General features: G+C 39.7%; 1 protein-coding gene across 2 annotated transcripts in view; it reads left to right on the top strand.

Annotated features, from left to right (window-relative positions):
- The window catches only part of TGFB1I1 (transforming growth factor beta 1 induced transcript 1), a 546,447-nt gene that overhangs the window by 483,280 nt on the left and 40,667 nt on the right, over positions 1-22,500 (top strand). For both annotated transcript variants that reach the window (XM_044086607.1, XM_044086606.1), the window contains one exon: positions 792-873. In XM_044086607.1, the coding sequence (XP_043942542.1) occupies positions 792-873 (82 nt within the window). The remainder of the gene's footprint in view (positions 1-791; positions 874-22,500) is intronic.

Here is a 22,500-nt window from a genome sequence, read left to right as displayed (position 1 = left end):
CCTAGGCTATGGTTTGCTGGGATGAAGGATTATACTATGGGCTATAACTGTCATGTGACTCCATGACATCTAGGCCGTGGTTTGCTGGGCTGAAGGATTATACCGTAGGATATAATTGTCAGGTGACTCCATGACTCCTAGGCCATGGTTTGCTGGGATGAATGATTATACTGTGAGATATAATTGTCATGTGACTCCTTGATTCCTGGGCCATGGTTTGCTGGGATGAATGATTATACCACTGGATATAATTGTCAGGCGACTCCCATGACTCGTAGACCATCACTTGACTGATAATGTTAGTTTGCCTCAAATTGCACTGTCTGGCCAAGTTATCTGTTATCTTAAATGAGAGGGGATGCCTTCTCTGGGCATTGTTAAAAATAAGTAAAATAAATGGGAAACCTAAACTAACAGTTAGTTGACAACTATAAATAGGTAATACTTAGCAATGTAGAACAATCTTAAAAGTAACAAATCAACTGTAAAATAAAAATGTTATATTTGTTGCAACAAAGCATCAACTTCTATGTTCTTTAGAGCTCATCATGATGAAAATAACACTACTGTGTGCAGCAGAGGTTACAGCTACATTCAGAAGGGGGTTTACTGGTTTTGTTTTATTCTTTTTTTATTATGTAGAACCTTTTCCCTTGTTTCTTTCCTTTGCCTGGGCATCAGAATTATTTGGCATTTTCTGTTTATTATAGAATTGTGTAATGATAGTAGAGTTCTTGGTCATTCTTGTATATTTTTAATCTTGTTTCCATCCGTTTGTTTTACTTTTCTAGAAAATGGTTACAGCCCTTGACAAGAACTGGCATCCTGAACATTTTTGCTGTGTGAAGTGCGGCCGTCCCTTTGGAGAAGAAGGTATGATGTAAGTGGGGAGAACTGACAGGGTTTATTCTACTGGGGAGTAAAAGTGTCCCCAAAATGCTGTGGAATAGATGATGCAGGCAGAGGGCATTACATTCTGTATAAATGAAAATGTTACTAGCTTCATATATCTTGAAATATCCACGTGTCTTATGGAATGTCTTGGTAACATCCTAAGTTCTGGTTATCTAAAACAATCTACAGTTAGTCTACTAGCTCTAGTTGCATAGCTAATACCACTCACTAAGTAGAAATGGCTTCTGCTATGACATGTCATGTTACATCTGGACAAGGTCATGACAGGATGAATGTAGCTGGTTGTAATCTTATCCTATATCCTATCAAAAGCCAAATAAAGTGTTTATTGTTTTTTTAAAGGGCAAGCCCTCCAGCACCTCCCATTGTGCAGGGTAACCCCCCCCTGAACTTATGTATACCAACTCAGTGCTTGCACAAACATGACGATGGAGGAAGTTTCCTAAAATAAAGAAATATCTGAAAGAGCGCACTTAGAAACAACATCAGCAGTGGTTTCTAATGGTAAATATTGATTAGGGAGTTTGGCCTTGTTAAGTTGAATGCTATCAGCGGCTCATCTAATCTAAGTGTAGGTGAGCCACAGAAGAGTGAAATTTACAGTTGGTTGTTTTATAATTGGAACAAAAATCACCAATATATGTTTAATGAACTCATTAGGAACAGTTCTAGGTATTGATGGCAATAGGCACAAACGTATTCCTTCCTTTCTGATAAAGTGCATGTTAATCTAATCACCAACACAGTCTGCATTTTCATCAATTGACATTTTAATCAACTGAAAGGATTTTAAACAGCTGAGCTCATGGAATACTGGGGTTATTGTACCCCTGAAAAACACTCAAAAATGTAAATGTTATTTAAGTTTTGAACTACATTTGATCAGTTCAACCAGTTTTTTTTTAAATAATTTATTATTGACAGAAATGTTCTCGATGAAAGTTCAGCATTATTATATCCTAGTACTCCACATGGTCAAACTGCACAGATGTGGGCGTGGTCTGTGTGACTGACATGCCAAATGGCCATAATGTCATTCATATGTAAATGATGCATGAGTAATTGATGTGCAGATTTGAAAATGACAGCGTTCATGTCAAGATCGACTGACATTTAAGTTTGCAACTTCACATCCTCAAGAAGAGCATTTTTAAAAATCTGTCCCTGTTTTCGGGTCCTGTACCCCCCCTATTATTTTAGGCTTTGTGTAGATTTCTTGTGCTAAGAGGTTAAGAGGTATGTACTCCATTTGAAATATTAATCGAGCGAAGACACGCAGGATCCAGACTCCACATCAGCACAAAGAAGTTACAGTCACTTACCTACATACATGTTAACTGTCCTAATTTTCACCGAATGACCAGATTTTTGCCGCATACTTTTGGTTCAGCCCTCATAAATTTTGATGGTTTTCTGACAAATCACTAATGATTGAAGTCACTAAATAATAAGTCATTTGAGCTTCAGGCCTCATCCATCAAGAAAATGCATGATAATGTAAAACCTGTTATTATAGCAGCCGTCTAAGTTTATAAGAGTGATATTTAAAATCTGTCCATATTTATTTGGGCCTTTGACCCCCATTATTTCTATGTCCAAATTTCTTGCATTAAGAGGTTGAGCGGTATGGTCACCTACATTTTATTTCTCACTCCTCCAGTTCTCCTGACTTTAAAAAGTCCTTCAGCCCACAGCTAATGAAGCATAGTAGTCAATGTCTTAACACAAGGATCACAGACAAAGCCAGATATAACAAGAGGCAGAGATCTCGAATCAAAGACAAGCATTACATTTTATTCATATATACGTTGTTGTTAGAATAAGTTTGCTTAACTCACCTTAAGTTAGCCTCTACTGGCATGCCGAATACCTGATGAACATTAATGAGGCTGATGAGGACATTCCATGAATATTCATTAAGTATTTGTACACATCACTGGGTATTGGACAGTAGGTGGGTCTTCCTACTGGGCATCCATGTAGGGTACTAGGATACAATCATGCCGAAAGTTCTGTCAATCATTTAGTTTATAACCACATAAATGTTTCAAGCTGTGTTTACAATTGACAACATTTGTTAGTGAAAAACACATCATTATGTCATTTATTTAAAGTTCATTTTTATAATACTGCTTATGACTTAAGAATGCTACGTAACAAAACAAAGTAAAACAACAAAGTATAAAATAATAGTAAGCAATAACAATATAAAATAGTATTAAACAGAAGAGAGAAGTTTAAACGCAAAACATTAGAAAGACCACATTATGGCAGAAAAAAGCTAAGTAATTCATAAGGGGTAATATAGTATAATACTTAATATAAAATAATATTTTAGCACTACTGCATATTCATAAAATTAATACAAAAATATGAAAAGTGCACAGTTCATCCCACTTGTCAGTCAATCAAATAAGATAGCCATGTAACACAACAGGGTGGAGAATGAATAATTTAAGAAATGTGGTTACTATAGCAACTGTAACCATGGAATGAGGAGCGTGAAACCATCACCAGGCATCAAGAATTCACAGAAGCCAGAACGCTGACATCATTCTGTCTTTATGGAAATCATATTGCACTGTCTAGGACCCATATCCAAAGTTCACAGCTTGTGTCAGAAAAACAATGACTAATCAAAAGAAGGCAGTCTGATATTGTTAGTCATTTTCCACAACTTCACATGAAGTAGTGTGGACAACTGATTTATGCAGCTGAAACACTGTGGCAAATACCCACTCTCCATTCTTCCTTGTGTATTTCATGTAGATGACCTCAGTTCATCAGTTCAGTAGCAGCTCAGTGCAGTAAATGGTATTGCCTGAAACATGGCATCTTCAACTAGTAAGATTAAAAGCTGGCTTTGACTCCTAATCATCCAGAACAAAACCTGACTTCACTCACGATCAATGAATGTTATCAGACAGTGAAATCAGGTGGTCAAATGATGCAGAGTGCAGATTCAGATAGTTTGTATTACTATAAAATTACTTGCCTCTGTGTACTCAGACCAGCTGTTCAGTTCAGACACTTCCAGCTTTAGAGAAATAAAAACAGTAGTGTCTGCAACAGTAGAAACAGCAACTCAACAGCTGGATATCAATAATTCAGAGACAGTCCAAAGAAGGAAAACAAAATTAAACTAAAACTAAACTAGAGAGTGCAAATGTTTCTTTACATAATCGGCTTGTGGAGTAACAAAATGACTGAATTGATTTTCAGAAATATTTTTGGTACTTACATATTATCATAACCAGGTTCCAAACTACTCACTCTTGAAATAGTCACATGTCCTTCACATGCTGCCAAATTTATTAAGGTTGTTTTGTCAAAAGTGATTCATTATAGTGTTATTTATTTTTACTTTATAAACCTTTCTTCTTGATATGCGTCTCTGGGATTTGCCTGCTAATTTGAAAGATGCTGACAGTGGACAAGCAGCAATTCTGTTGGCAATGTACGACATACGTAGCCATAAATGTAGCCCGAGCGATGCATCCCCAACTGTTGACGCAAAATATCTGGGCAAACAGTAAAATAATGGAGTGACTAACAGCCAAAATACGGGCAGATTTAAGATATGTACTTTGGCAAACTTTGAATATACCTACAATAGGATTTGTGTTTCAATTCATTCTCTGAAGGAAATGAAGCCTGACTGAAAGTCAACTGAATGTCATTACTTACAGATTTCAATTCTCCGTGATTTGCCAGACAACCACAAATTTTATGAGGTACATACCAAAAATACAAGCACAAAATCTGTCAAAATCTGGACAGTTGAGATGTACGGTTACCGTGGGTGTCACCTGAAAAGAGGCCAGTAGTGTAGTGGGAGTAACACAGCAGATGATAAAGAGAAAAGGATACAAAGAAAAGAAGGGAGCTGCAAATAAGAACCTCAGCCGCCATAGTTAAAAACTGATGTTAATAAATTTTATCAAGTAAAAGCAGTTTAGCGTTATATGTCTTTACACTTCAGCTGTCAGTAACATAACAAAACAAGAAAATGGAAAGCCATTGATTGTACTTAAGGACAAAAACAGTAAAATGTCCGATGTTCTTCGTGTTTCACTGTTGCAGTCATTACATTTGGGTTATCTGCTTGCAGGTAACCCTCAGTTGGTCTCAGTGGCGGCTGATGACTTCAAATCATAGGGGGGCTGCAGGAGACAGCTGGATGGGTGTGGCCAACAAGACGGGGTGTGGCCAACAAGACGGGGTGTGGCCAACAAGACGGGGTGGCTATGGTGCAATGGGATCAATACTTCACATACTTATTTACATGAAATAAATGCTCAGTCAGTATGGCACATGCTGAATAGTCTACACAGCACACATTGTTACATACACACACACATTGGTTTGAACACTTACCTCTGCGGTATACTGCAAACAGTAGTTCATACTCAGTTTCTGCACCTGAGGAGAAGCTGTCGTGCACCTTAGAAGCTGTGGTCTTGGAACACATCAGGTCATACTGGATTTCTCCCACCCCCTTTTTCATGGAGGCTCAAAAGGGACAGTTTTAAGTTTCCCAAAGCAAATAATATTCACATGACCCCCAGCTGGTTCCAAATAGGTGCTTGCAGTCTTTCAGTTGTAGCAGTTAGGGGTTTGCCACATCAGATCTGTTTCCATTGGTTCCTGTCCTCTGCATCTTGCTCTGTCACCACATCACTACCTGTACCACATCCATAAATCTAATTACAAGTCCTTCCTTTTTTCTTCCCTGGCAGCTCCATCCTTAGCATCCTTCTCCCAATATACCTAGTAGCATCCCTCCTCAGCACATGTCCAAATCACACTACCTTTGGGCATGCCTTCCCCTTCTTCTAGAGCCAACAGTAGCCTCCACCCTCTTCTAGAGCCAACAGTACCCTCCCCCCAATTTCTGTCAGCACCCTTTTGGTAAAGAGTAGTACTGGTGGTGGTGATTGTTAACTTGGGCCTCGACCAATCCTGTAACAAAATCTGTATTGTCCCACAATTTTGTCAGGAGGTTATATGTGGTGATGCCCAGGCTTCCTGATATAACCCTCCCCATTTATCCGGGCTTAGGACCGGCACAAAGAAATGCACTGGCTTGTGCATCCCCAGTGGCTGGGTTACATAAGTGCTTGTAGCACTAGTATAGTACCAAATAAGTGCCTCTTGTGTTCTTCTGTATGGTGTTCCATTTCCTGTTCCGTTTCCTGTATGGTGTTCCGTTTCCTGTATGGTGTTCCGTTTCCTGTTCTGTTTCCATTACTTATAGATGAAGTCCATTCGTCTCTCTTTATTTTGTGCAAAATAATCAATAACTCTGTGGTTGAAGTTGGGTATACTCCGCATTAACTCCTTTCCTATGGAAAGCATAGCCAAAGCATTCAATCTGTCTTGCCCCATTGTAGAACGAAGAAATGTTTTAATCCTTTTCAGTGTTGAGAAACACCTTTCTGCCTCAGCAGTTGACATTGGTGTGGTGGCTATAATTAACAACACTTTGTAAGTCTGTGAAAACACACGGGTTAAGGAGTTGTCCAACAAGAATTGTAACATCTTGACTGCACTGCCAGCTGCTTTAAAGTCTTCACGTTGATACACCACTCCAAGTTCTTTTCTAAGTTGTCCCCTCATCAGGAATGGATAGCTGTCCATTGTTCCTGTGAACAGATTTTCTGGAAACTCTCTCATGCATGTTGAAAACTTTCCAGGCAGAAGTAACTGAGAAGCTTGAAGATGGCTGGTTTGTTGAAATCGTGATGTTGCCTGGAACCTTATGACATCACACACTTCCTTTGCAGCAATTGACAAGGTCTCATGCAGTGGTCGGGAAGCTGATGGCCCTCGTCTACGTTTTGACTGGATGTTCTCTGTATGTAGGTACTGTTCTGCAATACCATCGATACCTGATCTGACAATGTCAATTGCATCCAAAAATGTACGAACATCCTTTTCAACAGCAGTTGCATCTGTGGTACGACACTGAAGTTGCCTGTACAGAACATCAACATAGGGCATTATACAATGGAAGACAGCAAGCCAAAATTTAAATTGGTCATCTTCAAGTGATTGCAGTAGCCCATTTGCTTCCAGTACAGTTGCTGCACCAGATCTAGGATTCCTGCTCAAATAATCAAAGCACTCTTCCAGCAACTCCAAGTTCTCGTACACTGCATTTACAGTACGGATGTTAAAATTCCACCGTGTTACTGACACTCTTGGCATGCGTCGTGATACTATATTATCCAGAGCAGCTTGTCTTTGAGCTGAACGACTGAAAAAGGCTGGAATTCCACCAAGTGTTATAAAAAATATCCTTGCTTCAGTATTCTGTTGTGCGGCTCTTTGCATTACCAGATTAAGTTGGTGGGCATAGCAGTGTACATAGTAGGCATATTTAAACTTTTCTCTTATGATGGCCTGGACCCCATGCTGAATACCACTCATAACCGATGCACCATCATAACTCTGAGCAATCACTTTTTCATGCTGGTCTCCCACTACTTCCTTCAACTGTTGTTCTATCACAACAGCAATATGTTGTGCTGTCTGTCCAAGTGGTGTAAAGTATCCCCAAAAACGTTCCACCACTTGTCCATTGACAATGTAACGGAACACAATAGCTATCTGCCATGTCGCAGCAAAATCAGTGGTTTCATCTACAATTACTGCTATAAATTTTGCAGTACGAATCTCTTTTTTTATTTCTTCTCTGCATACTGTCAGCATGCAGTCCAGGAGTTCATTTTGAATAGTTTTTGATGTTCCTTTGAAAACAGTTGAAGCTGTCACGTGGTCTAACAACTTCTTATCAAACTGGCTGACTAATTCTACTATTGCCCGGAAGTTTCCTGGATTCCTTGACTCTTCAGACTCATCATGACCTCTGAAAGCTAGTTCTTGTGCACCACACGTCTTCATGCATTCTATTAAAATAGACAGAACATTCCGGTTGTCATCCACTTTCTTGTTGTGTCTTTCTACTGATAACTGGTATCCACTACTTAACTGAGACCGGATATCCACAGTTCCCAACACTGCTAGACTCATTTCATTGTCTAAATGTTTAGCAGACTGTTCATGCCTTCTGGACTTTTCTTCCAGTCTCTTCAGGTCATCCATACCCTTTGATGTCCAGGCTTCCTCTCCACCAAATAACAAACATGGGAAGCAGTACAAGCTGTTGTTTCCTCACAACCACAGATCCAGGTGTGTTTGTCATACACTGACCTGTTGAAGCTGCGTGTGTATGTTCTTGACCTACTTGTACCTGCAGACTCTATCTTCAGATCAGGTGTGGGTCTTCCAGTCCTCTTGATTCTTAACTTCTCATTAAGAGTCAACTCTTTAAAATTAATAGATTTCAGATAGGCCACTGTAACACTCTGCTCACTCTGTTCACTCATTCTGGTTATTGTAGTTGAGTTGTTGCAACTCTGAAATGAAGATATTGCAGAAATGATTTAAGTGCCACTGTTGTATACATGTAATGATTTACAGCTTCAGAAACAACACTCATTTCATTGACAGTGCCACAGCCATGATCTACCAACTATCTGGCTTGGCCTTGCCAGGATTAAAGACTATTAATGCATTTGTGATGCACACACTGTCACAGCTTACATTGTCTTTGCAGGACTAACAGGGGCAGTCATTCCATTGCCTCTACTATACTTTCTGCTTTGATCCTTCCAGCATTAAAATATATCTGCTGCACAGAGACTGTAGTCCCACAGCCTGTATGCATATTGCTTACTCCCTCAGAGTTTTGCAAAGCCAGAATTACAACACTAAATGGTTATTTCATTCCAACACTGGCGACATGAGTCCCCCATCCCAACAGCCTACCAAAAGTACCTGGCTCAAAAACCTCTGAAATCAGAAAGCAAAAAACAGTAATGAACTGCAAATGGCTGCATTAATTTAGTCCATTACACAGAAATGGTAGTTACAGGATTGCCCAACAGCAGACTTTACCCAAACAGTCATCTTGCAAAGCCATAACTGACAGTAAACAAGGGCAGTCACCTCAATGAATTCACAAACACCCCCCCTCCCATTACCTAATGAAGTAGCTGCTTTTTACTGGTCAGGATTAAAGTACAAATACTAACAACTGCATTGCATACTTTCATTTTGCTGACAGACTCACTATCACAGCTTGTGTGCATCAGCCAAGTACACATTTAAATTTTACTTACCAGACTTTCTACAATAAAACATGGTTTAACAAAAATTCCTTGACCCCCCCCCCCCCCCCCACCCCCACCCCACCACCACACACATACAAACCACTCAGATTTCAGAGCTTCAGCTTCTGGTCGATCTTACTTGAGTGAAATAGACATTACTGTTGAAAATGTAGACAGAACTGCAGCTATTCACACAAGCATTGCCCCCAGCCCAACTCCCTACCCAGAGAAACTGCTTTCAGCCTACAATGTTTAAGCGAAATAAATCACCATGGTTGCATTTCTTTCACATCACAATAGCCAAGAACTTGCACATAATCTTACTTTATTTGCTGGTGTGTGTGTAAACTACAGGCCATTTCATTTCAGAGACCCCCCCCAGGCTATTTCTGACAAAAATGATCTAAAATGCCCCAACCTCCGAAAGAAAGACTACTAAAAATGGCCAAAAATATCATACTGTATTATGTTATGTAACCACCATAGTCATGTACAAGCTTCACATGCAGTCGTTTCCTTATTTGTATGCACAATATCTTTTAATTTTATTTTCCAGAAAAGGAGGATGCATACAGAGTACCAGTCCCAGACCAATACACATTTCCATTTCACATGTACTGATTCTGAAGTATTCAAGTACCACATATACCGATTTAAAACACAAGGCATGTGTAGTACACTGCCTGCTTATTTAGATTATTCTAATGCAAGCATTCTACCCTAATTGAAAATGTTGTTATGTTTTTCATTTTCTTATAATTATAGCTACTCTCAGACAATATAGAAGTGCAGTAGTAGTAGTGCTAATGACCCACCCCCTAAAAAATAATTATTTACACTCAGACGTCTTGTTCTGGGAAAATGTTAAGAGTACAACAAAGAAAAATATAACACTGCAGTGCAAGTTTGAGGGAAGCACATCAGCTAACTTAGATAAATGTGTCACTGGACTGCTTGCTGTTGCCAAGTTAACCACTGAATATGATCACAAGTACACTAAAACAAACACATGAAACATTAATCCTCAGGGCAGGGTAAACACCTGGACTGCCATAAACCCATAAAAGTCAGCATTTTCTGCATGTTGTAACTACCAATCTATTCAGCCTGTAGACACTCGGTCTCCAACTTCATTTAAGAGTGTGAAATAATTTTATTACTTAAAGCCATTTACTATATGCTGTAACTACCAAGCTATTTAGCCTGTAGACACTCGGTCTCCAACTTCATTTAAGAGTGTGACATTTTTATAACTTAAAGCCATTTACTTTGTGCTGCTATTTTTGGGGAGGGAATAGAATTCCTAGCCTTCTGATCTTCCAGAATCTAATAAGGGTTATACTGCTCTTAAGTTAAGAGTCTCTCCACACTGTATAATTACTTATCTCTTGTGTATAATTAATCTGCATCCTTTCTGTAAACTTGGTGCAATCTGAAGTGGGTCTTGGGGGGGGGGGCAAATGAATGTTTAACTACCTCAGACAGTATTGTTTTGCCAGGTGTAGCCTGAAGCCAGTATGATTCACTGGAGTGTATTACTCCATTGTATTAGTCAATCATTAAAATTTGTTCATTTCCAAGACATTAGCTTAAAATACTTTCAAAATAAAAATACACACACACACACACACACACACACATATATATATATATATATATATATATATATATATATATATATATATACATATACATATATACATATACATATATATACATATACATATATATACATACATACATATATACATATACATACACACACACACGTTACCTGGCATTTTGCTACTTTAGGTGCAGAAACCAAGACTGCGAAGTATGTAAACATTTATTCTTACAGGAAAAAGTACATTTGCTAGCATTCTTTCACTATGCTCAATATCACAAAAACTGGTATTTTAAATACACTGCTTCCCTGTTTGCCAACAAGCTATCACTATGAGAGTCCAATCAAAACAAAAATGAAGTGGTAAAGAAAACAATATTTCAATGCCTTGGCTACATGACAGCTTGCTTAATATCTAGATGGGAAGCAAAGGCTGTGATGAATCAAAAAAATAAATTACTTTTAAATACATTACTGGAGTGGAATGCCAGTCAAAATAAAGTATAAAAAAGACAAGCAGCCAACAAAATGCATTTTCTGAATACACAAAAACAGTATAAAAATGACAGAAAACCAGAACATTCTGCAAAAGGACAGATTAAAAGCCATGACTGTACTTGTATCTACCTTGGATACTCTTTAAGTGCTCCTTGCCTGGACACATCTACCTTGGAGAGATACTCTAAACCTGGACACATCTAAAGTCACTACATGGGGGAGTGGGGGTACAAGTATGTCACAATTTGAAACGTCTCTGGCTGATGGCCCCGAGCCCATGACACATTTCATATACTCAACCTCAGAGCAAGAAATCTGGATAAGGCCATAAATAAAAATAGGACAAAGGTCAAAATACAGACAACTTTTAAATGCTGCTCTTACAAACTTAGAAAGTTCAGTTTACATTAAGCCAGCCTAACTACTACTAACAAGCAAAGCAATAGTTATAAATTTAAGTAGAAAACTAAAACTAACCCCTTACAATCCAGCTCTAGTAATAATCAGTCAAACTTTAAAAGTAGCATTAAAACAAAAACTATTCACTGACCTGTAAAAAGATAATTCATAATAGGTGCCACCTACAAGACACATCAGTGAATGAAAAAAAAAATGCAAACTAACTATCCTACCACCTATTAATGCAATCAGTACCCCTTTGTTTGAGGCTGTTCTTCAGTGATCTCAGCTAGGAATATAGAACAGTTACTGCATTTTCTATGTATACTAATATATCAGAGAGTTGGGCAGTAACAGTCCATACCGGTGTTTCTCAAACTTTTCTGATCGTGGCCCACTTGAATAAAGCATATAACTCAGTGGCCAACAAGCCTCTTCCATAAACCACATGACATCACATATCCAGGTATACACAAGCACCAAAATGAAACATTTCCCAAACACTGACACAGTAATGAATAATTTTCCCCAGTAACCCGTTCATTAGTTTGTATTGTGTATTGTATTGTGTATGCACAAGCACTGAAATGACACAAATTATTTTGCCCAGTGGTCACTTCAGCTGTCTGACCATGTATGCACAAGCACTTCCCTGATACACGAATGAATTTCCCCAAGCAAAATCTTCATTACTATGTCCAGGTATACACAAGCACCAAAATTAAACACTTCAAAAACAGTAATTTTCCCCAAGTAACCATTCATTAGTTTGTACTCTGTATGCACAAGCACTAAAATGACACAATAAATTATTTTGCACAGTTTTCACTTCAGCAGTCTGACCATGTAAGCACAAGCACTTCCCTGATACACAAATTCCCTACGCAAAATCTTCATTACTATGTCCAGGTATACACAAGTAATGAAATGAAACATTTCCCTAAAAGAAAAAAGACCCCTTCAGTAAAATCTTCATTACTATGTCCAGGTATACACAAGCACTGAAATGAAACATTTCCCTAAAAGAAAAAAGACCCCTTCAGCAAAATCTTCATTACTATGTCCAGGTATACACAAGCACTGAAATGAAACATTTCCCTAAAAGAAAAAAGACCCCTTCAGCAAAATCTTCATTACTATGTCCAGGTACACACAAGCACTGAAATGAAACATTTCCTAAAGAAAAAGACCCTTCAGTAAAATCTTCATTACTATGTCCAGGTACACACAAGCACTGAAATGAAACATTTCCCTAAAAGAAAAAAAAACCCTTCAGTAAAATCTTCATTACTATGTCCAGGTATACACAAGCACTGAAATGAAACATTTCCTAAAAGAAAAAGACCCTTCAGCAAAATCTTCATTACTATGTCCAGGTATACACAAGCACTGAAATGAAACATTTCCTAAAAGAAAAAAGACCCCTTCAGCAAAATCTTCATTACTATGTCCAGGTATACACAAGCACTGAAATGAAACATTTCCCTAAAAGAAAAAAGACCCCTTCAGTAAAATCTTCATTACTATGTCCAGGTATACACAAGCACTGAAATGAAACATTTCCTAAAAGAAAAAGACCCCTTCAGTAAAATCTTCATTACTATGTCCAGGTACACACAAGCACTGAAATGAAACATTTCCCTAAAAGAAAAAAAAACCCTTCAGTAAAATCTTCATTACTATGTCCAGGTATACACAAGCACTGAAATGAAACATTTCCCTAAAAGAAAAGACCCCTTCAGTAAAATCTTCATTACTATGTCCAGGTATACACAAGCACTGAAATGAAACATTTCCCTAAAAGAAAAAAGACCCCTTCAGTAAAATCTTCATTACTATGTCCAGGTATACACAAGCACTGAAATGAAACATTTCCCTAAAAGAAAAAAGACCCCTTCAGTAAAATCTTCATTACTATGTCCAGGTACACACAAGCACTGAAATGAAACATTTCCCTAAAAGAAAAAAGACCCCTTCAGCAAAATCTTCATTACTATGTCCAGGTACACACAAGCACTGAAATGAAACATTTCCCTAAAAGAAAAAAGACCCCTTCAGTAAAATCTTCATTACTATGTCCAGGTATACACAAGCACTGAAATGAAACATTTCCCTAAAAGAAAAAATACCCCTTCAGTAAAATCTTCATTACTATGTCCAGGTATACACAAGCAATGAAATGAAACATTTCCCTAAAAGAAAAAAGACCCCTTCAGTAAAATCTTCATTACTATGTCCAGGTATACACAAGCACTGAAATGAAACATTTCCCTAAAAGAAAAAAGACCCCTTCAGCAAAGACCCCTTCAGCAAAATCTTCATTACTATGTCCAGGTATACACAAGCAATGAAATGAAACATTTCCCTAAAAGAAAAAAGACCCCTTCAGTAAAATCTCCATTACTATGTCCAGGTATACACAAGCAATGAAATGAAACATTTCCCTAAAAGAAAAAAGACCCCTTCAGTAAAATCTTCATTACTATGTCCAGGTATACACAAGCACTGAAATGAAACATTTCCCTAAAAGAAAAAAGACCCCTTCAGTAAAATCTTCATTACTATGTCCAGGTATACACAAGCACTGAAATGAAACATTTCCCTAAAAGAAAAAGACCCTTCAGTAAAATCTTCATTACTATGTCCAGGTACACACAAGCACTGAACTGAAACATTTCCCTCAAAGAAAAAAGACCCCTTCAGTAAAATCTTCATTACTATGTCCAGGTATACACAAGCACTGAAATGAAACATTTCCCTAAAAGAAAAAAAGACCCCTTCAGCAAAATCTTCATTACTATGTCCAGGTATACACAAGCACTGAAATGAAACATTTCCCTAAAAGAAAAAAAGACCCCTTCAGCAAAATCTTCATTACTATGTCCAGGTATACACAAGCACTGAAATGAAACATTTCCCTAAAAGAAAAAAGACCCCTTCAGTAAAATGTCCAGGTACAATATGCAAAAGCACTAAAATTAAACATTTTCCCATGTGACCCCTTCAATAACATGCAAGCACCAAAATGAAACATTCACCCAAGTGACCTCTTCAGAAAAATGCTGAGGTATCCCCAAGCACCAAAATGAAAAGTTTGCCCCTTTCCTTCAATAACATAAAGTACAATACAACACCAAAATCATAAACATTCACCCAAGCGACCACGTCAACATAACTATAAGCATCAAAATGAAACACTTATTACCCAAGCAAGTAAATGTAATAACAAGAACAGGTGTGACACAAGATTAGTCAATAAACTAAATGCATTTGCACTTTGTACTGGTAACTGCAATACACAACACTTCAGCTTAAATAAGTCTAACTTAACTAAATACAGCAGGACAAAAAGGTCTGGGCAGTTTTTCACTCCTGCTAGCCATCCCAAAAATGCTATCTTGTGAGAAGGAATGAGGGATGATGCACATTTTGGAATATTAATGGGGGGGTCATTGCATAATCTTTTATAACAACCATTCAGATTTCTCTACCTACTGTGTGGTCATTGGATTGCTGTAAAAAAGATGCTTGTCTCTAGATAATTTAATTGGTTTACAAATTAATCAAAAGCATACATGTGCTGTGAAAGGGCAATGGCAAAGGTTGGCAATATTCTGAAGTGCAGTGTGTAAGATATTCACTTCAGTTCAAAAATGGTGAAGTAATTGTAGCATTCTAAGGGGCACTGGGAAGGCCACATCTGAAGCAGTGTAAGCAGTTCTGAATGGCATCCACAGAAATGGAAATCATTAAATTAACGGTCAAAAACGGTCTTTGACTTCCACATCAGACATAAAAATCACTAGGATACTCCTGTTTAGTGGATGCATCTAACTACTAACTAGTCACCTCCAGAGCTGATCTTCTGTCAACACTCAAACTCATTCAGACTCCTTACTCACCTGTTGTCGTCGATTCCACTGATGAAAGAAGCAGCAAATGATAAATCCACCACAGTCCTCCTGTCCGGATTGCCTCCCCTTGCTGTTTTAAAAATAATTTATTTACTGCAGTAAATACTGGACTTCAGAGAAAAAAAAAATGTTTTATTTAAAAGTAAACTCAGACTGGTATAAGGTAGGTGTGTAGGTGTAGATCCAACGCCGAAAACCGACTGACTGATTCGCGCTCTTTTCCCAGCACATACAGCCCGGGAAAAGAGCGAAAACCAATCAGCAGCATTTGCCCAGCAAGCACGTCATGACGTGCCTGCGGGCGTCGCAGTCCGAGCCCCTTCCATGTCTATGCGGTTTGTGTCTCAACCGCATAGACTTCTGGGAGGTTCTGGGCATCACAATGATGCCTTCTTGGCTCCTCCGGGCTGCAATGAAAACATTGCAGCAATAATTAGAAAAAAAAAAAAAAAAACGCGGTTGCGATTGATGCGCGCAATGCGCATGCGCGTAATTTCGAGTTGCGGACTCGAAATTTAAATGTACGAAAAATAGATTTTTTTTTTACATTTAAAAAAAACAAAATAAACTACTCAGCTGTCTAGCTGAGGGGGCTGCAGTCCGGCAGCCCGATGCCACGAGCCGCCCCTGGTTGGTCTGATTAACAAAATCTTGGGTCCTGCATCGGTTGCTGTCTCATCTTCCATGACGTCAGGTAGTCACGGGTATAAAGCATGCAGCCGATGCCATTATATCTGTCTTTCTTGATGTGCGGTACACAAAGCAGAAGCAGTTCGCAAGTGCCGGTCAGCCAACTCCTGAAATTTTCATTTTCGGTTTCAGAACCGAAGTCTTCAACTAAAGCTAAGTACCCCATTGGGGAAACTTTTTTCTTTCTCTTTACCGATGTTAGTAAAAGTTAATAATTGCATTACCTGTGGAAAGCAAATACCTCATAAAGATTTTCATTTGTACTATATTCCTTGCCTAGGCCCTGACCACGAGGTACCTTGTTGTCGGTTTTGTGCTTTATTTAATCAGTGCACTATCCGTCGTTGGTATATTTTCACCTCTAAATATTTTGGTTCTCGGTTTAATTATCCAGAAATGTCATTGGTTAGCCATCCGACTACCAGGATTCTGAAAAAACGCAAAGATAAAGACAGACACAGGCCAGCGAGGTCCCAAACTGTCAACGATGCTTCTCCTAAGCCAGTCGCCAGTTCGCCGGTACTCAGTGAGGTGCTTTCACAGCCCCTGATACCTGCTACTTCTGATTCGCAGGCCTCTACTGAGACCCATTCGTAGTCTGGTATGCCGCAAGATGCTTCAACTAAGGAACCCATGGATGTCTCTACCTTGGATGGGTCCGGAGCCGCGGTGCAGGCACCGGCTTCTGAGGAAGTATTCAGGCCTATGGACTTGCCTATTAAATTGACGCCTCCTTCTTTACTTAGGCCTAACTCTCAATCCATGCCTAAAAAACTGACGCCCAGGCCACATGCTCAGGCCTCTATGCCTAAAAAACAAATGATAAGAGTGGCTGAAGATCTAATAACTCTAATCAAGGGTAGCAAACCCCCCACCCTTCTAAGAGGCCTAGGACTGAAGTTGATTATGAATCTTCTGATCAGGATTCTGTTTTTTCTGATTCTTCTAATGATCTGGATTTGCCCTTATCTGCTTATGAAAATTCTGATGTAGAGGACTCAATTCCCTCTGCTTCCCCTCCTGAGGATTTTTTTTTTTTTGGGGGGGAAACCTTACATACTCTAAGGGAGCATTTCCACTGGGAAAGCCAGGATTTTTCTGATTCAAAAAAGAGGCTTAGGGATTTCTTTCTCCTATCTCAGCATAGGCCTTTAGCTATTCCTCCTGTACTAGACATTGTTGATGATGCTTTTTCGGAATCTAGTTTGGCCCCTGATTCCCTGCCTCCTGCTCCCAGAAAATCTGAGAGCTACTACAGGGTCCCTGAGTCCCACAATTCCTTTTTAAAAATCCTATTGCAGATCCAGAGACTATTTCACAGGGGCCCAAGGGCATTAAGTCTTCTACTGCTAAAAATCTTACCCCTTCTGATAGAGATTCCAGGGTGCTGGATAGATGGGGTGAGAAGGTTTACACTTCTGCAACCTTGGCCATTAGGGCTTTAAACTGCCAGTTTCTTATGTTAAAGTATCAGCAACATGTTATTGGACTGCTTAAACAGAAAATGATGTTGATTCCTAACTGTGTGGAAAATAAAGAATTGCAGGATTTAATGCATTCTGCTGAACAAGTTGGAAAACATACTTTGCAATGTGGTTTTGATTCATTAGAGGCCTCTTGCAGGGCTGCTGTTACTGGGTCTGTGCTCAGAAGGCATGTTTGGGTTAAGGAGCAATCTTTGTCTGATCATGTTAAAGCGAAATTGTTGGATGCTCCTTTAAATCAGGGCCACCTGTTTGGCAACAAGGCTGAGGAAGTTCTTAAAAAGATGGAAGATAAAGCTAAATCTATGCAAACTGTTAAAGATTTTTTACAAGTTCAGCCTCCTAGATTTAGTAAGCACTGGCTCTCTAAGAATTGGTTCTTTCCATCCCCTTCCAGGTCTTCTCAAGCCAAACCCAAGCACAGCAAAACCCCCAGGTTTCAGTCCCAGGGGACACACAGAACTAAGCAGTGGGAGGGCTCCACTTCCAAATCTGGGAATAATAAGACTCCCCCCATGGTAAACTGTCTCAATGACTTCCTTTTAAAATTTCCAAGCACTTAACAACTGACTGCCCCTTTGGGGGGAAGGACTGCTCTTCATGAAAAAATTGGGAACTCATTACCCAGGACAAATGGGTTTTAAATATAGTGTCCCAGGGATACAGATTTCACTTCTACACTTTACCAACACCAAGCGGGTTGCCAGAACTACCCCCAAATCAGTGGGTAGAGGCCCCAAAACAAGTACTTTCTCTATTAAGGATGGGGGCTATTCAACTGGTACCAGAAGAGGAAAAGACACGATTTCTATTTGAGACTTTTCCTGGTACCCAGAAAAGACAATTCATGGTGTCCTAGCCTGGACCTGTCTACTCTAAACACCTTTTTGGAGATTCCAAAATTCAAGATGCTGGTTCTTCTCCAATTACTTCCTATGCTGGGCAAAGACGCCTGGTTGGCAACACTAGATTTAAAAGAAGCATACCTGCACATCCCAATCAGGGAATCTTGCAGAAGTTACCTACGCTTCAAAGCAGGCTTCATGCACTGTCAGTTCTCTGCACTGCCCTTTGGCTTATCTATTGTGCCCAGGGTATTCACAAAGTGCCTAGCTCCAGTTATTGCATTTTGCAGGCAAAAAAATATTCAAATATACCCATACCTGGATGATTGTCTAATTCAGGCAGAAAGCCAGGATATACTTTTGAATCATCTGGCCTTTGTACAAAGGGTTCTTACTTGTCTGGGGTACACCATAAATGAAAATAAATTGCAACTGGTACCCTGTCAACAAGTTATATTCCTGGGAGCAAGCTTGAATACAACTTCCCAGATGGCTTAACTCATGCCAGAGAAACAAATTCATTTGATGACCTACTTCAAACAAGTGGCCACAAAAACCCTGCTATCTGCAAGACCAATACTGCAGGCCTTGGGGTTCATGGCCTCCTGCATTCTTCTAATTCCATATGCAAGACTGCATATGAGGAAACTACAGTGGTATCTAAAAAGCCTATGGTGTCAACATTCTCAGGACCTAGAAACAATGATTCCTATCATACCTTGCCTACGCTTAGAGTTCCTTTGGTGGGCAGAGGCCTGCCACCAAAACAAGGGACTACCTTTTACACCACCCCCTGCTGCCGAAACCCTAACAACAGATGCATCAGACTATGCATGGGGGGGGCTCACCTGTCAGGAAAGTGCATTCAGGGCAAATGGAACCCAAGTCAAATGCACCTGCATATCAATCTAAAAGAAATGTTAGCTGTACAGAATGCTCCGACAGCCTTCAAAGACCACATTCTTCCAGGACAACTAATGGTAAAGACGGACAACACCACTGTTATGTGGTACATAAACAAGCAGGGGGGTACACATTCTTACCCCCTCTGCAGACAAGCCATAGCATTGTGGAACACAGCCTTGAGCTACCAAGTGTACCTACAAGCTCAATTCCTGCCAGGAAAATTAAATACACTGGCAGACGGACTAAGCAGAAACCTCATGGACCCACATGAGTGGAAAATGGAACCAAGGACTTTCAACATGTTGACAAGCAAATGGGGGAGCCCAGATAGCGACCTGTTTGTCGCTCCCCAGAACCACCAATTGGACAAATTTTGCACAAGGACTCCTCACAAACAAGCCTGGAAAGTGGATGCTCTGTCCTTCAGCTGGAAAAACCTATCAGTCTATGCCTTCCCTCCTCTGCCTCTACTCTCCAAAGTACTACTAAAAATCAAACAGGACAAACCAAGGATGATTCTGACTGCTCCAGACTGGCCGGGCCAACACTGGTGCCCCCTTCTGCACAGTGTGTCACGGTTACCTCCATGGCACCTGCTTCAGACTCCTTCCCTGCCATCTCAGCAGGAGAACCAGATTCTGCACCCTCAGCTTCTAACACTGAACCTTGCAGCCTGGCTAATTACTTAATCTCTCCTTTACCATCCCTCAGCAAACCTGTGATGGATATCATTTTAGAGGCAAGGAGGCCTAGCACTAGAAAATCTTATGCTGGAAAATGGAAAAGATTCTGTGCCTGGAACCAATCTCAACAGATGAGCACAGCAGCGCCCAGTTTACCTCAGATTTTACAATACTTAACTGAGATGCTTCACAAGGGCCTGTCTTTTTCCTCCATTAAAATCCACACCTCAGCCATTTCAGCACATTATATCACAGAACCTCCCCTCTTCTCTCATCCACTGCTCAAGCAGTTCCTCAGAGGGCCCAAATATTTGAGACCACCCAGGAGAGCTCCAACCCCAGCCTGGGACCTTAACTTTGTCTTGGAGAAACTCACTCTACCTCCTTTTGAGCCAGCTGCTACTGCAGACTTAAAATTTCTTTCTTGGAAAACAGCTTTCCTTTTAGCAATCACTTCAGCTAGAAGGGTATCTGAATTACAGGCCCTTATGGCAGTGGAGCCTTTCATCATCTTTCATGCGGACAGGGTTTCCCTCAGAACCAATCTATCCTTCATGCCCAAGGTGATATCCAGTGTGGCTCTTAATCAGTCCATTCATTTGCCGACTTTCTTTCCCAATCCACAGAATAAAGGGGAATGGATACTGCATTCCATAGATGTGCACAGACAACTTAGATTCTACTTGGACAGGACTAAACCTCAAAGGAAATCTGAACAACTGCTGGTGGCATTTGCTGCAGGGGCAGAGGGGAAGGTTATTTCAAATCAAACCATTTCTAAATAGATAAGCCATTGCATTCATTTCTGCTACAAGCACCATGGAAAACCTATCCCCCAGGGGATCAGACCTCACTCTACCAGGGCTGCATCTACCTCTACAGCCTTTCTCAGAGGCGTCCCTACCAGGGACATCCTAGAAGCTGTTACCTGGAGTTCTGTACATACTTTCACCAAGCATTATCATTTGCCAATTTTCTCTAAATCCAGATCTGGCTTTGCCACTGCAGTCTTGCAGGGCCTTATAGTTGGCCCTAATGCTATCTAAATTCCTCCTTCCAACCATAGCTTTGGGAATCTACCCAAATGTAATGACTGCAACAGTGAAACATGAAGAACATAGTACAGTTGTGTACACTTACCATAAATGTAGATGTTCTAGTGTATTCGCTGTTGCAGTCCTGGTTACCCTCCCTCCAGCCCCCTAACTTCTTTTGGCTATACCTCTACTTTCCTTTACTTATGCTTAAAAGCCTTTTTGGTGTATTTGCTTTTTTGTTGGAGGTATATCTTTGTACTTTTATATTTAATTGCTTCCCATTAGGGTGGCACCTGACATCTGGGGCAAGAAAAACTGATGTAATGGCGTTGGCTGCATGTTTTATACCCCTGATGACCTGACGTCATGGAAGAAGGGTCAGCAACTGATGCAGGACCCAATACTTTGTTAATCAGGCTCACTGAGGGCTACCTGCAAGCAGATAACCCAAATGTAATGACTGCAACAGTGAATACACTCGAACATCTACATGGTAAGTGTACACAACTGTACTGTTATCATAGAATGCGAGCTGCTTCTCACGGCAGTGATTAACACATTCATGTCAACATTTTCTTTTCAAAATATTGGCAACATATGTAAAGCAAAATATATGAAACCTTAACCATCACAACATAAAAATGGGATATACCGTATCCCTTTACACATGAAAGTCATCGCCACATATGGACTTTACAACTCATTTCAGATAATTATATAAACTGAGCAAACACTTCACTCTTTCAACATGGCAACATTTAATTCAGTATAATACTCCAATGCTTCAGCTAAGAAAAACTGTACAGTGTCAGTTTGTGATAACAAGGATGCTATCCCAAGTATATGATGCAGTAAGTGACAGACACTGCTCATCGACTTTCAGCACTGCTGCCCTGGTCCAAATAATCTAAACCAACATTTTCCAGAGATTACAATATTTCAAGACTGAATTGTATGGAACCTGGTTGACATAATATGTAAGTACCCTATTTTCTATGTACAGATATGAAGCATTTTAAGAATATGTTATTCACTGACTTGGCACTGGAAGAGTCTTAGCCATTTGAGTTTTTTATTCAGTGAGCATTTTCTGAATTGCCTTTTCTTTCCTTTGTCCCGTATCTTGCTGTCAGCCATCAGGGTATTTTTTCTTTCTTGGTCCGATTCAGCTGAGAAAGGAATACACTGTGCCTTTAGTCAGTACTGGTGACTGTGTCAGCTGTCCATATGATCAAATAGTTCCAGATATTAAGGATATCAGTCCAGTTTATGGTATATGCTCAAGAACAAACACAGCACACTTACATTAACACATATATATATTTCTGCTTATGTGCAAATAGTCT

Source organism: Protopterus annectens, chromosome 10.part0 (genome assembly GCF_019279795.1).
Source record: "Protopterus annectens isolate FY-2018-M chromosome 10.part0, PAN1.0, whole genome shotgun sequence".
Classification (NCBI taxonomy): domain Eukaryota; kingdom Metazoa; phylum Chordata; order Ceratodontiformes; family Protopteridae; genus Protopterus; species Protopterus annectens.
Note: the sequence above shows the minus strand (reverse complement) of the source record. Positions and strands in the feature narration are given on the sequence as shown.